At 41.0% G+C, this 14,890-nt stretch overlaps 1 protein-coding gene across 1 annotated transcript in view; it reads left to right on the top strand.

The window, feature by feature from the left end:
• Positions 1-14,890, top strand: part of AUH (AU RNA binding methylglutaconyl-CoA hydratase) — a 246,273-nt gene that overhangs the window by 94,609 nt on the left and 136,774 nt on the right. Inside the window, exon 4 of the mRNA XM_075600025.1 lies at positions 3,046-3,132. Coding sequence (XP_075456140.1) covers positions 3,046-3,132 — 87 coding nt within the window. The remainder of the gene's footprint in view (positions 1-3,045; positions 3,133-14,890) is intronic.

Below are 14,890 nucleotides of genomic sequence, written 5' to 3'. Positions count from 1 at the left end.
ATATTTAAAAAACAAAGTTGGGGAGGTGGGAAATATATGGGACTGCTGCTTTAAATCAGAGGAGATACTGTCTGGGAAACTGTAATCACATATTTAATCTACAACATCACAAATACAGTTCTGTAACACAGTTTACATTTGCATTCCATAAGTATAAGACATTGTTACTTCGGTTAGGTATAACATCTGTGTAATATGCAGGGAGTCCACACTAACAGGGGCACAGAGTATTTACCTGTACGAGTTCCGTGCCATTTACCACAAATAAACAAACAAAAAAGTCAGCGCTACTGTAGTTAGACATGGTAGAAACAAAAAACAAGGGGAGTGCGAATCAATAAATGTATGCAAAATAAAACTCCATAGACTCAAAAGGCAGACTGGTTAACAGTGTAGCCAGACTTGCCTAACACCTCTGTGATGCACAAGGGTTAAACCGAACTATAGCCAATGCACTTCTTGTGGTGTAATCTACACAGGGATGGGTTAGCAGAAGATTGATATCAAATTGATTTAAAGCATAAGTACTCACACGGCCTTGTGTGAGTGCAGGATTATCAAAGGTTTCTTTTCTTCTGGATCGTGGGGTCTCTCCTTGTCCTCCCGTGTGGCTACTCCTTGCCAGAGTTTGTTGAATACGCTCCCCAAGTACCAGTGAAATACAGAGAGAGTGGAAGTAAACCACTTCAAATTTATTAACATGCAAACAATAGTACACCCTTACATCTAAAACCTCCCGTTGGGTGCAGCAAAGTCCATGGGGCTAGTTACATCAGGGCGCTCTCTCTGCTTCCGCGTCCGGGCAGCAGTAGTTGAAACGCACAGCCTGAACACACCCACACTCCTCCGCTACGGTGGCCTCAGGGGGAAAAAAGGCTTGGCGAATTGGAGCAAATCGTTTCGTTATTACAGCTTCCTCAGGCTCTCTGTGTCTTGGTAGCGTCCCTCGGAGGGTTAAAATATCCTCCTTTGGTCAAACGGAGGGCGTCGCTGTTATCATCAGCCTTCTGTGATTGGAGGTTGCTGACGCAACTACACATCCGAGCGCCTGCCATATCTGTGTATCTGTAAAATGTTCTGCTCACTCACAGATTGCTGGCATGTGAGGGTTGTGCTCATAGATTATTACAGCAGCAAATCTCCTTGTTTTATAAAAACCAAACATTATGCAGTTCACACTTTGAGCATAAATCATCTAAAAGATAGCTCAACTTCTAGGGTGCGAAAACCATATTGTGATGAGCATTCAACATAATGCACACAGAAAAGTTTCAAAACAATAAAGTAAAAAATGCCAGATACAAAATGATTCCTACTTTAAAATGTTTCTTGGACTCCTCATTAATGAGTATAGGAAACATATGAAAACTATAAAAAACTGATTAAAAAAATAGTTAAAACATGAGCCCAGTGCAATTAAATGCCTGCAATAAATAATATAATATCGCTGGACTCCATGATTAAAAAATAAACACATACTGGGTGATTCATCATATACATTGAGATAAAAAAAAACAAGTTGTATCTAAAAAACAAGCTGTCCCTAAGGAGTTGACCACTGGGTTCTGTAAAGCCTTTGCCAACCCATATTGGGCCCTAGAGCCCAATTCAAAGCCTTCATGGTGCAATAATCCCATAATTGCGACTCAAAGAGCCAATGGTTTCAAAATGTCATACATCCCAGATAGAGAAAATGAACCATATCACCTACTATCATATTTAAGACAGGATTGCCCTAATAGGGTAAAAAACATGAGGTTCAGAGAAAGAAAAAACCATATCGCTAACTGATCGCACTTGTCGCAGTCCATAAATCTAAAATGTGAAATATACAGTAATAATCATACGTCCTTTTTAAAAGATCAATAAAATATATATAGATTGCCCCTATTGGAGGTGATGAGAACAATAGGTGAGGGAGAGAGAGAGGGGGGGAGGGGGAAGACGGGCGGGGGGGGACGGAAGCATACAGAAAAAATATATAAATATCAAAATATATATAAACCATGCTAGCTACAACAGCCCAAATTGCTAAGGAGGTGATCTGCAGGGAGAATGATAAAGATCCAAAAATAAAATAAAAAATAAAAATAAAGTTAAAATATACATATAGTAATGTCAGACCTGGGTACAAATGATCCACTTGGGGTTTGTGGAATATGCTAGAACACATAGTCTCTATATAAAGGCCCCAATATTGATATCCAGATTGAGGCCTTGTGGGGTCAGGGTTTTAAAGGGCTAGTTAGACATACAATACCAAAATAAAATGATATCTATATTACAACTTGTATATAGACCCAATAGAAAAGACACATATATTATGTAAAGACAATATACAGATATAAACATAAGAGTGTCTACTCCATTAACAACTTGGAGGTCTGATAACTCGGTGTGGACTCCCTGCAGACGAGTACAACCCATCAGAGAAATTCTCTCTCAATGCGCATGATCTAGCTTTGTGAGTGTGCTACCTCATTTTCTCATTTTTTATATTCAGGCAATAAATGTTTTACAGACTTGGGGCACACGCTTCTCTTTTTTTCTCCCTTAATAAATATATATATATGCAATACGATACCGTGTGGACGAATATCAAAGGCAGCACTCCAGAAAGTAGTCAAAAAAAGAATTGTATTAATGAGACATCAAATCCAACCTTTCGGTCCTACGTGCGGGACCTTTCTCAAGGTGATGATCACCTTGAGAAAGGTCCCGCATGTAGGACCGAAACGTTGGATTTGATGTCTCATTAATACAATTCTTTTTTTGACTACTTTCTGGAGTGCTGCCTTTGATATTCGTCCACACGGTATCGTACTGCCTTTTTTGCTCTTATAGGATTTGCACCCACCACTGTTTACCCGACGGAGTGCCTTTATTCTCATCTACTGAATATATATATATATATATTTTTATATATATATATATATATATATATATATATATATATATATATATATATATATATATATATATATATAATGCGCATCTGGTGACTACTAAATAACATATTTCTGGTTTTATCTGTCATATTTATAGGGGCGGATCTGAAGGAAAGGGCCAAAATGCATCCAAGTGAAGTTGGACCATTTGTATCCAAGGCAAGAGCTCTGATGAATGAATTTGGTAAGTTAAGTAAGACCGATTTACTTGCTAAGTACATGTGAATCCAGAAGAATCAGAAATCAGAGGTAATAACGAGTTATCTAAATACTGTATACTGCAGTGATAAGTCACAAATTACATAACATTTTTTTACATCTTGACAACAACACAGATCGTAAAAGGTATATGTATAAAGTGTGTTTGTATGTGTATATATATAGATATATACAGTACTGTATTGCTAAACTGTCTCTATCTGAAGTCTTCATTATCCATAGAGATACAGGAATATGACTAACCAGAATTCTCTGGGAACACTTAGACTGGACAAAAGTCGCATGATAACACTGACTGAGGAGGTTGACCAGGCTGTATACAAATCAATTTATTTTAATATTTCATTTGTGAATATTTTTCTTATTTTTCAAATTCCCCTTTACACACATTATACACACATTTCGAGGTTACATTTAAAAGGAAAATGAAGTCTGACACCTAAGTTATTACCTTCTGCTTTAATGGAAGCAATATTTATATGTAACCCAAAATCTACTTTGTGCTATGCAACTCCTGACTCATAAATAACTTAGAAAAACAGACAGTGAATCCCTGCGCTTCTCCCTTTGAGATAGCAATAAATGGGGAATAAATATATATGGTGTAAAAGTCAAGGTAAGTCTCTATAGCAGGTCACTATGCTAAATGCATACTAATGTTATGTGAAATAAACCCAGAAGGGGTTAATATATCCAAGCATATGCTTATATAACCTAGTGCAGTTAAAAACTGGTAAATATCAGTGAGGATACTTACATGTCTGTAAGTAAAGTGAATAGTGAAAGTACAGGGACCATACTGGGAGATTATATACCTTGAAAAAGGGTCTGGCCCCCACATGCTGCTTACTAAGGTGATTTGTCTAAATACATTAATAACACCCTAATAGTGGTGCCCTCTAGGAGCGTGCTGCTAAGGATTTAATTCGGCCCAACAGAAAATGTAAAACAAATATATAATCACCGAGCTTCTCCATGTAAAAAGCATGCAGCTAGTCCTCCTATATTTTAGCCAAATCACCTGCATTGTGTCTGAATCTATTTTTTCTACAAACATGAGGGTTTTTCCATAGATGATGTTATAATTTTGAGACCTTATAAGTTTCTTCTTCAGACTATTCTAAACTAAAGCTAAGGGGCAGTTTCCATACACTCTGAACCAATCGGCCGTAAACTGCCATTCAATTCAGTGTCTGTTTGCGAGCGGCCGCTATAGAGTATATTGAATCAGAAGTGTGCTATGAGTAGCATCAGCAAACAACAACAGCTGCACACACTGTATTGAAATGATATGAAGTGAAGTATAGAAAAAGTTTCTTCTAGGCTCCGTTATAGCCTTCGATCTGTAAGTTCATTATAAACCCTATATTGACAGGGCATGTGAGTCAGAGAATTACACACGGCAGTGAGCAGCATGCCTAGGCCTTTAATGTGGATATTTCATTTCATCATGCTGGTTAGTAAAGTCACTCTTTGGTATGGCTTCCTGCCACATGTTTGTACAGCTTGTTTTCCCTACACCCATCTGATGTTGACAAGATGCTGTAGGTATTTATAATTCAGCAGAAAGCAAACCACAGTGATGGCTCGAGCCACGATGAAAGGAAACGCACTCTTTTTCTTTTTCAGCCGCAGTGTTTGAAGTACATTGTTGTATCCATTTTGCATGCTGCTCAATGCTGTGACTTCACATTCCCCGTAATGCTGGAGGAGTGAAATGTTACTCTCCAAATGTTAGCACACGTGTCAGTAGGAGCTGTACAATACTAAGCCTAAAATAAAATGTATATCCTTGTTTACCCCTAAGAACTGCATTAAGGTAAAACATTGGGTGAAAAAGATTGGTGCCCTGTCACATGGACTCTCTCATTGACTTGAATGAGAGCGAGAGATGTATTTTTCGAAGTGACTAATATACCTCCCCAAACACGTCGAATGATACTTGTGCACAACACTGAACACACGTGAGATACCTGGGATATACCGTCTGCTAACATGGATATGAAAGGTATATAAATCCTTTTTTTTTTTTTTATAAATAATTAAAATGACCATATTTCAGGTGTGTTCAGTTTTGTGCACATGTATGTAATGTGTTGTTTAAATTAGTGTTTGGGGAGGTATATTAGACACTTATAAGACACTCTATATAGACACTCTCCTACACGGATTTCAGAGTCTGGATGGGAGTAGCGCCACCTTTAGATGGGACTTAAATCTTGTCTCATTAAATCCCTGCGTTAACTTTAACGGAGTTAGGATTGCGTCTTGTTAAGTCAATAACGGACCTCTGTCGATCTGACCTTTGGTGTCATAAATAACATCACAAATAAAAGTTGTCAGCCTTATAACCACTTAGAAAAAAATCTGGATATTTCCATAACTATAGTTTAGTTTTCATGTTGAAGAACTCATATTATGTAGGTGCATTTTTTTTTATTCCTTTTTTTATTTTAAACTTGTAATTCTGTTTGAAGCTAAAAACCCATTGACAAAATTTTTGGAAAAATGTCAGACATTTGGAACAGACACTTGTTATACAATAGAAAGAAATTTGAACAGTAAAGTCCCAATATCAATGCGACAGAATGTTGAACAGGGTATTATAGATCCTATCTATATCTTAATGTCCCATAATTTGAACCAAACAGCATAACATGATGATTGGAGTTTACAGTGAATTCCTTGCACAGACTTGATCACCACTATATACCAAAGTGCTTCTCAGATTATAGTCGTTGCCACATACCAGGGCGTTAACCGCCAAGTGGGATTCATGGTATATTGGGGAAAGAGAAAGCCTGTGAAGCTAATCTAACCCTTTAAACACCACACTTATAGGAGAAACAACTTAGAGTAATGATGGTAGGAATCGTGTAAGTGGCACAGGGAAAAAACTCCATAAAGTGAAAGTACTCACTGATTGAAGAGATGTTTGGCTCCAGAGCGTGCATCCAGCATAGAGAGAGTATCAATAGCGAGGTCCTCAGTTGAGAGATGTGGAGCACAGCGTGCAGGGATGGAAAAATAGGGGTAGAGCACATCCAAAAATAGTATTAAAAACAATTTATTTAGGGGTAGACATAAGAGACATCCAAAAACATGGTGGATATAAGTAAATGCCCTTTGTCAAAGAGTATATCAGTCCCTTGGAATCTCGCCTGCTTTATACAGCCGAGGAACCGATAGCAACCGGAACCGGAAGTGACGTGGTGTTCGCTCGGTGAGGGTCTCGCGAGACAAACCCAGCAAAGCTGTAATGCTAACGAGGCACTCGAACCGACTGCGAGAGCGCCATCTATATTGCAAAAATATACTGCTGCGGCCGAGTTTATTCGAGCATTTGCCCGTTCTCGGCCGCAGCAGTTACCTGGCGCGCGCCGGAGGGTGCCGGGCGCGCGCCGAAGCAGCGGAGGAGAGGCCCGCCGATCGCGGCTTCCCCCTCTACTCTCCGGGTCCGCCGGGTCCCCCGGAACCCCCTGCCGCCGTCCCCCACATCGCGGGACACCAGGGCTCCCCCGGGGAAGCGCGTGCAGGGGGCGCAGGCACCCGATGACGCGTGACCGCGCATCGGTGACGCGCGGCACGCCGAGGGGCTGCCACTTGCAAGCCGGGAAATCTCCCGGCTTGCGGAACTGGCCACACTTCAATAAAGTGTGTCGCCAGTGTAATACGAGTAACAAGTGGCAAGCGTTGGCCCTATGGATGCTGTGTTGTGAAGCAGGATGAGATGTCAGCAACAGTCACCGTTCTAAGCCCCATCTCCTAATATAGGAGGAGTGAGCATGCGCAGGATCAGATGGAGACAAATCAGTCATGTCTCAAGTCACAGCAACCATAAGGCAGAGACCACATAAATTGGGCAATAATTAAAGAATAGTTCTCTTAATCAGTTAACATACATGAAACTCATACATATTATATATATATATATCTATATATATATAGATATATATATATATAAACGTATTAAAAATACAAATAATCAACATAATAAGGGAAAAGATGAAACATATATCCTGAAATAATCAATAATAAATGTAATAGAACAAATATAGTATAAACTGACTTGTTGAATATATATTACTAAGGAACACATGCTGATTAATATATTAAACACATAAGACTATCTTGCCATATGTATTAGAAATGTGTAGAATAACTAAAGCCATGGCTAATAAGTCATGATTAGTATCAAAAATGTATCCAGATGGGTATAAAGGATATAAAAACTCAATCGTATAAGAGATACTATCTTACAATTGGAGAGGAAGGATATGTCTAATAGCGATGTCATCTAAATACAGTTATAAACAAACTTAGTGTCTGTACAGAGACCGTAATATCGCTATAATAAATACCAATATCGTAAAGAGCAAAACACTGTGTGGCAAATGGGACAAGAACAGTATAGAACGGTACATTATTTGGGGAGCTAGACCAAAAAATGCTTTAGCTCCCAATCTGTAGTAATCCCCAGTGGGGACAGTGAACCCGGTGTGTATATCCAGAACATTTCTCTGTGGTTGAGGATGATGTCTCTACTACCTCCTCTAATGGGTGAATAAATCTGCTCTAGAGCACTTAATGTGAGCGTGTTCACACTGCCGGATGAACACGCAGAGAAATGTGTAGATATTGGGTACCTGTCATCTTTGTTTTTATGGATCTCAAATGTCCTGCAATTCTCAATTTTAGGGGACGTACTGCACGACACACTTTATTCGAGCAAATACCCGGTATGTACCTGGCAGATACCTGGAATGCGCCGCTCCTCACCTCTGACAAGCCCCGTTGCATTTGCCTTCCCAGCCTGGGTTCATGCCTGGCTGATGGGCGGCTGATCTGTTAAATGATAATGATTAGGATTTAATAGGTTGCAATGCTTCGCGTGTCTACCAGATGGCATAAATTCATGAATTGTAATGCAGTATATATATATATACTGTGCAGTATTGCAGCCAGCGGGAATAAAATGCTTCAATCCCTGCTTGGAAAATAACTCAATGCACTTGGGCAGAAAACAGTCACAAACCTCAATATACCCAGGTATACCCGAATTCGTGGGACTAGCCAAGCTCGAATAAAGTGTGTCGCCAGTGTATCGTTCTTCCGAGGTATTTGCCCCCACAGCCACATTTAAGTATGTAGACAACATAATTGGAGCTACACATTATCAAAGACTTGATATTATTTGTCTCTTTTGTATAATATCTTCACTGTTTTTAAGTGTACTGCATAGCGACATACATTACAGTTGCCACAAGATTTAAAACCTTTTAGTTTAGACAAAATTGTTAACCTTTATGACTGAGTGTAACAAACTGGGCGATAAATAATGCCCAAGTGTTTTCGCCCAACGAAATACAAATTTGGGTGGCTTCTTGATGTAGGCCTTTAGCTCATTGTCAAGACCCAGCACATTCCAATGATTTTGGATAATAGCACAAATTTACTGGGACTGTTTACTGAAGGTAGAAATGAATAAAGGAACGGTTTCCTCAGACAGAACTCATTGATTACTCTTAACTTTTTTCAAAAGATCCATGCGATTAGTATGAAAGGCTTCATCAAAGGCCATAGTAACATTTTCTTTATCATGGATTGTTTAAGGAACGATTCCTCATTAGAACAAATCTGACGTAGTCTCAGAAATTGTGCTTTCGGGATTCCCTTAACCAGGGATCTTGGGTGTGCGCAGTTGGCCTTAAGGAAGGAGTTATGGGAGTTGGCTTTACGGTAGAGATCCGTTTGAATATTACAGTCCATATCGAAATACATACATACATTTAAATAATTGATGTGATGTCTGTCAGATTGATACGTAAATTTTATTTGGTAAATATTATGTAAATATTATGTGACGTTAAGTTAGGTTAAAGTCACATTTCAAGTGACTTAACAGAGCTCTGTGCATCTGGGCCTAAAACCTATATTCACTAAGCGGTGCTATGTGCAGTGCCACCGACGTGGAGTGGAGCTGGGACAACAGCTAGCCAATCGTAGAAGTGCCCACCCCCCCTACAACTCAGCAATTGGGGTCACAGGTCAGGACTGCAGTCACGAGCCCAGTGAAAGCTGTTGGCAGTCCTATCTCTGCTATAAAACATATCCCAGCCAAGTGAATTGCATGTAAGCGGTCTTCTTGCAAAAAAATAAATGTATCTCATGGCTTAGCCTTGCCTATTAAATATGGCCCATACTTACTAACTTCTTCGGGTTTTTTTTGCAACCAGTTGGGAAGAATCAAGCGTCAGCAGAAGAAAGAGCAATCCTCTTTTTATATTCTCAAGGGTGCGTTTACTAGGACGTAATAACTACTATCAATCACTTGCAGCTGTGTGTGATCTAAAAATGGTATTTGCCGCTAGTCAATAAATCCTCATTTCACCTAAGAAAGGATACATCTAAAATGGTCCCACTAACATATGGGATTGAGCTATGGCCCTTATTTTCCATCCCTCCCACCACTGCCATAATTATTGGCTTTAAGAAAAACTTTAAACACATGCATCCATGACCAGCTTAAATGCCAATTTATGTAACCAACATTATAAGGGATACACTAAGGATGGAGAGCTGTGGTTTAAATATGTTGCACAATTCACCCCTCACTTCCTCTGTGAAATAACCGTGCTGTACTGCTGAGTATTGATAGAAATGTCAGCCCCCCAAAAGCCTGGTTGAAGATACAGATGTAGCCAGACTACCTGTCCTTGTGACCTCTGAGAAACATGCGGAGACCTGTGGCCACAAGGACTATAAGCCCGGAAGTATTAACGCTGCAGAGTTCCATGCTTTTTCAATGGGACCCTGCAACATTTAGGCCAGGTCCCTGCTGGCTACGGCAGCGCCCCCTGTGGCGGACGCTGCAGGGGCAAGAGCCGCCCCACAATGGGGCCGGGCCCGCTGAGAGGGGGGGGGGGGGCGCCGCGCTGTGCAGAGAGAAACTCCTGCTCTCAAGAAAATTGAGAGCAGGAGTCACGATGGAGCGCTAGGCCACGCCCCCGGCAGTTCAGCCAATGAGGGCGAACCTGCCGGGTGACGTCACGGCTGCGCCCCCGTCACGCCCACTCCTGTCTTTCCCTCTGCAGCTCTCTGCAGACCGGGGGACTCGGCTGCACGCGCCGCCTGCCTCGCAGACGCGCGTGCAGCAGGGCCGCAGCCTTACCCTTTGCTTGAGGTATCCTGCAGGGAGAGAGCCCCATTTTAAGGGCATTGACATCATCCAGGGGGAGGGAAATACAGCCCTGCATCTCTTACTTTCAGACAGCAGGCAGAAGCGGCTGCAGGCGGGGACAGCTGCGCAGATCTTCTGAAAGGGGAGTAGCGGTAATCTCTCCCTAGAGTGGCCCAAAAAGGATTAACTCTGCGGGGTCCCATTCAGAAGCATGGAACCCTGCAGCACTAATCCTTCTGGGCAGCTTACTGTCAACGGGGCTGGAGATCTGTAGCCACAGTGCTTCCACACGGCAGCTGCATCGGTACAGTGAAAATCGTGGCACCGAGGACAGTAAGTATGTCCCGTTGTGGTTGGTTTAGTGTATACTAAAAGGCAATAGACAATCCATTAGTATATCGAGAGCTTCCCTGTTCGTTCATTAGGGGTCTTAGAGGTAAATAGTGCAGCCGCTTTTGATTTCAGTTCTGGGGACCCCCTGCTCACCTTTATAAATCTGAAGGTGATGCTGATATCTGACTTCTGTTTAAAGGTCCCGTAGCTCACGGGCCAATAGGAAGTCTCAGGGGATGATGTCCCGGCAACCTATTGGTTGAACGTTGGAGGGTTTTTGCCCCCTTATTTTTTTAACCTACCATAACTTATTTAGTGTGTGAAAAACCAATATAACCATCCTCCCACAGAGGAGAACCAAAAGTCCCTGGGACACTTAACCCCTTCTTCACCCTCCCCTGGGGTACCTTAACCCCTTCTCCAACCACCCCTGGGGTGCTTACTCCCCTTGCACTTAACCCCTTCCTCTCTTCCCCCTTGGGACCTTAAACCCCTCATTCTCTCTGCCCCTTGGGACCCTTAACCACTTCTGCTAACTCCACTGGGACTCTGACCCCCTTCCCCCCCCTTCCATGTATGCACATCACCCTTTCTCACCTACACTGCTTCCATCACTCTCACCCTTTATGAAATAGGTTAAAAATCAATTAAAACAGATTTTTCGACTTTATTGTCGAAAATTCTATTTATATATTTTTAACATTGTATAATTGAAAAGTGTTATTAAATGGATGGAGTATCTCGGGATGAGGTGTGGATGCTAAGGTGATGGGAGCAGTGTAGATGAGAAAAGGGGAAGTGCAGACATGGACAAGGTTTGGGAATGAAGGTCTCTTTGTCCTAGTAAATCTAAAGAAAATGTATTTATTTTGAGAACACATTTTATTTAGATTTAGTACAATATTTTCTCTTTTATTTTAACAAATCTATCGCAATATATATTGTTATCGCGATACAATTCTTAATTGTCGTTATCGTGGTGAGAATCTTGATATCACCTAACTCTAGTGTGTGCTTTTGAGCTTAATGAGGCATTCATCTTCTCTTCTAACTTCAGTAAGGCCAACAATATTCCTATCCCAGTCCTGGGTTTATTATAGAAAGCTTTGAATGTTGCGCAGTTTGTGTTGTTTTGATATCTAGTATCAAATTGTTTAGATGCGATGCTATAGTGATATGAGAAATCCAACGTTGGATTCCATAGATTAATTTATATATAGCAGGCAGACATGTCCAGCACTGATCCGACATCAGATTGATTTTATTTGTTTTTGTTTTTTTTATAATAGGAGTAATGTGGAGAGGGTAATACATTTGTGTATAGATTTTTATAGTTTTAAATTAATTTTTGATGAACAATTTATGTTGTAGTTTATTTATATGGGGACAGAAAGAGTGCCCCTATCAGTTTCCTTTTTTATTAATATCCCATTTAATCTTTTCAAGTTTGTCTTGCAGTGCTGCTTCACTGGAGAGAGTCCGGTAGTAGTAGGTAGCCAGATTTTGTTTAACCTCTGGGGATTTTTAGCACCCTCTGCCTTCAGCCTGTGACAGTGAGGGGGTAACCAGGCTTACTAATAAAGGTTAGGCCTACTTTGTTGCCCCTGAGCTGTGTTCGGGAGTCCTAGAGTGTCAGCTCTTGAACCTGCCTGTTGTACATGTACTGCTATGCAATGTATGTAAAATGTGCAACCATGAGGATACGGGGGCAGGGGCAAGGGCAAGGTATTCCCAGAACAGTACAGGGGATGCGCAGTTCATGCCCAGATAACCCGGGCCATGGTATAAGGGGTCCAGGGGAGTACTCCAGTCAGATATAATACTGTGAAGCTTTTATTAAAATAAAAAGTCTACATTTGCAGAGAGTAAGGGATATGGTTAGTGGGGATTAAACAGCCCAGGTTTTCACTTTATCCCTCACACCAATAGACTTAGGACATTTTAATAAGGAAATGTATAAAGTATATTTTATTAAACTGATGGGGTTAAAATGTAGTATGCTCATACGTTGTAACATATGCTGGGTCCTTTTACTGCAGTACTCCACAGGGGGTGGTGCCAGTAAGTCTGTCCTAAGTCCATAGATCAAAGTGACACCTGTTACCAGGAGTTTGAGCAGCCATATGTGCAGGATGGCTGAGTAAAGTGCCAAGTCCTGGGATGATTACAGGCCATCCTGGCAAGTGGTCACCTCCCTTGACTGAGAGGCACCTGAGCTCTGCATGACAAGTAGGCAAGATGGCGATTTTCGCACATGCCCCTTTGCTATGCTGAAGCTCAGGTGCCAGGCGTCGCAAGACTGGCAAACGTTAATGGCTAGCAGTAAAGTTCCCCCGCTTGTGGGTTGTCAGTAATGCTGTTGGAACTGACTTTGCAAATGTTATAAAAAAGTTAGTAGCCAGCCCAGGGGGGGATTCCAAGACAGATCCAATTTGTGACTCCAAGCCCAAAGGAGCCTTGCGGAGCTAGCAAGGAAACGGCTGCAGGACTGCAGAGCAGAATATTTTCTACGTCCTACTTTCAGCACCATTTTCAACGGACCTGTTAAAGACTTTTTTTCGGTCAAGGAAGTTTAGTTTTTTCAGCCCAAAACCCCAGCAAGTGTGTTTTCTCCTGTATTATTGTAATTCACTGTGTGTATGTCTGTGTCCAAGAAGTAAACGCAATTTATTTTACATTTGATTTTGCTCAATGGTATGATCCCAGGATAAAGGTGTAAGTACCTCGTCTCCCATGACAATGCCTTCTTCCTGAACGCTGGCAAGCCCAGGGACATTCCAGCCTGCCGAGAATGAGGGCAACTGATTTTTGGTGTTTTTTATATTTGGGGGTTGAGGCCTTACTTGCCTTGCCAGCCTCATTTACATGTTGGTTAGTACATTTCCCACTTTAGCCGGGTATATTGTTCAACCTTTCATAGTATGGTTAAATCTGCCAGCACAAGTGCCACTATACGTCTTCCTGAATTCCCGTTGCTACCTTTCTGCCACCTTGAGGCATTGAGATAAGGATTTGAGGGAAGGATATATACATTTTTTTTATTTTATATTTAGTATAACTTTTATAATTTGTTGCAGCACCACCATCTGTATTTGTTTTTATGTTTTAGCTACTCTAGTGGAGTTCTCTATCTTGAGCAGCTTCTGTTGTTAGGTGATGTTCTTACACTGGATTCTCCATTTGTGCATAATATCACTTATGTCATATTTTCATTTAATTGTTTTATTGGACGATAAACTTAAATTACATGGTTTAAGGATTCAACTTCAAACCAAACACACGCGTTTTTCAATATAATTTTTTTTATTCTGTTGCCTCCAAATTAGTTATTGGAGCCCAGTGCGGGCTAAATGTTACAATGATAAAGCTGGAGATTAAAAGAAAATAATGATTTTAATTGTTACGTATAGCAGGGCATGCTTAGTAGGCAATATACTAACACTCATATGCTCCTGGGGGAGGGGCTGATTTAAAAGCAACAGGAACATATTGAAATATATGTTTGTTTTTTTGTAGCGCCAACAATGTGTACAGAGCTTTATCAAAAATACATGGAATTGTATGCAACAAATAAACAAGCACAACATAAGAAAGGGAATCCCTGCCCTGGAGACATGACTATCGAACTACATATTTGCCTTGCTGTTTGAGATCAGTTTAGCATGGGTCTGGTCCTGTTTGTTTTTGGTAGTATGTTCAGGTGAAAAATATGGTCATTAAATTATATTGGTAGAACAATTTAATTAACAGATACAGTTTATGAACTAACTAACAAGCTGTACCTGATGTAATATACGCCGATCTAGGTGATCTGAATAGTTATTAATTAAAAAGGAGTCTTTGTTTTAACCCCTCCCTGTTACACCATACTGTCTCTTGTACCCTCTTCCCCACCTTACTCTCTTCTCCACCATGCCCTGCTCCTCTTTGCACTCTTGCCTCCCCTCTCTTTGCACTCCCTGCCGTACTGCTCCTCTCTGTGTACACTACACTCCCTCCTCTCCTACTCATCTCATGCTTGCCCTGCCCACTTTTAAATTGCAAGTCCTGAGAGGCAGCTGTGAATGACCAGTCTATTAAGACTTCTTCCTCATATTAGAGAGGTAAAGATAACATTCGCAGAGCTAGTGTTAGGACTTGCAGAAAAAGAGGACATACCTTGACATGGTGTGCAAGCTCACAATGCTTTGGCCAAAGAATTTAACTAAGC

This window comes from Ascaphus truei, chromosome 1 (assembly GCF_040206685.1).
Source record: "Ascaphus truei isolate aAscTru1 chromosome 1, aAscTru1.hap1, whole genome shotgun sequence".
Lineage (NCBI taxonomy): Eukaryota > Metazoa > Chordata > Amphibia > Anura > Ascaphidae > Ascaphus > Ascaphus truei.
This window is presented reverse-complemented; position numbering and strand designations above follow the sequence as displayed.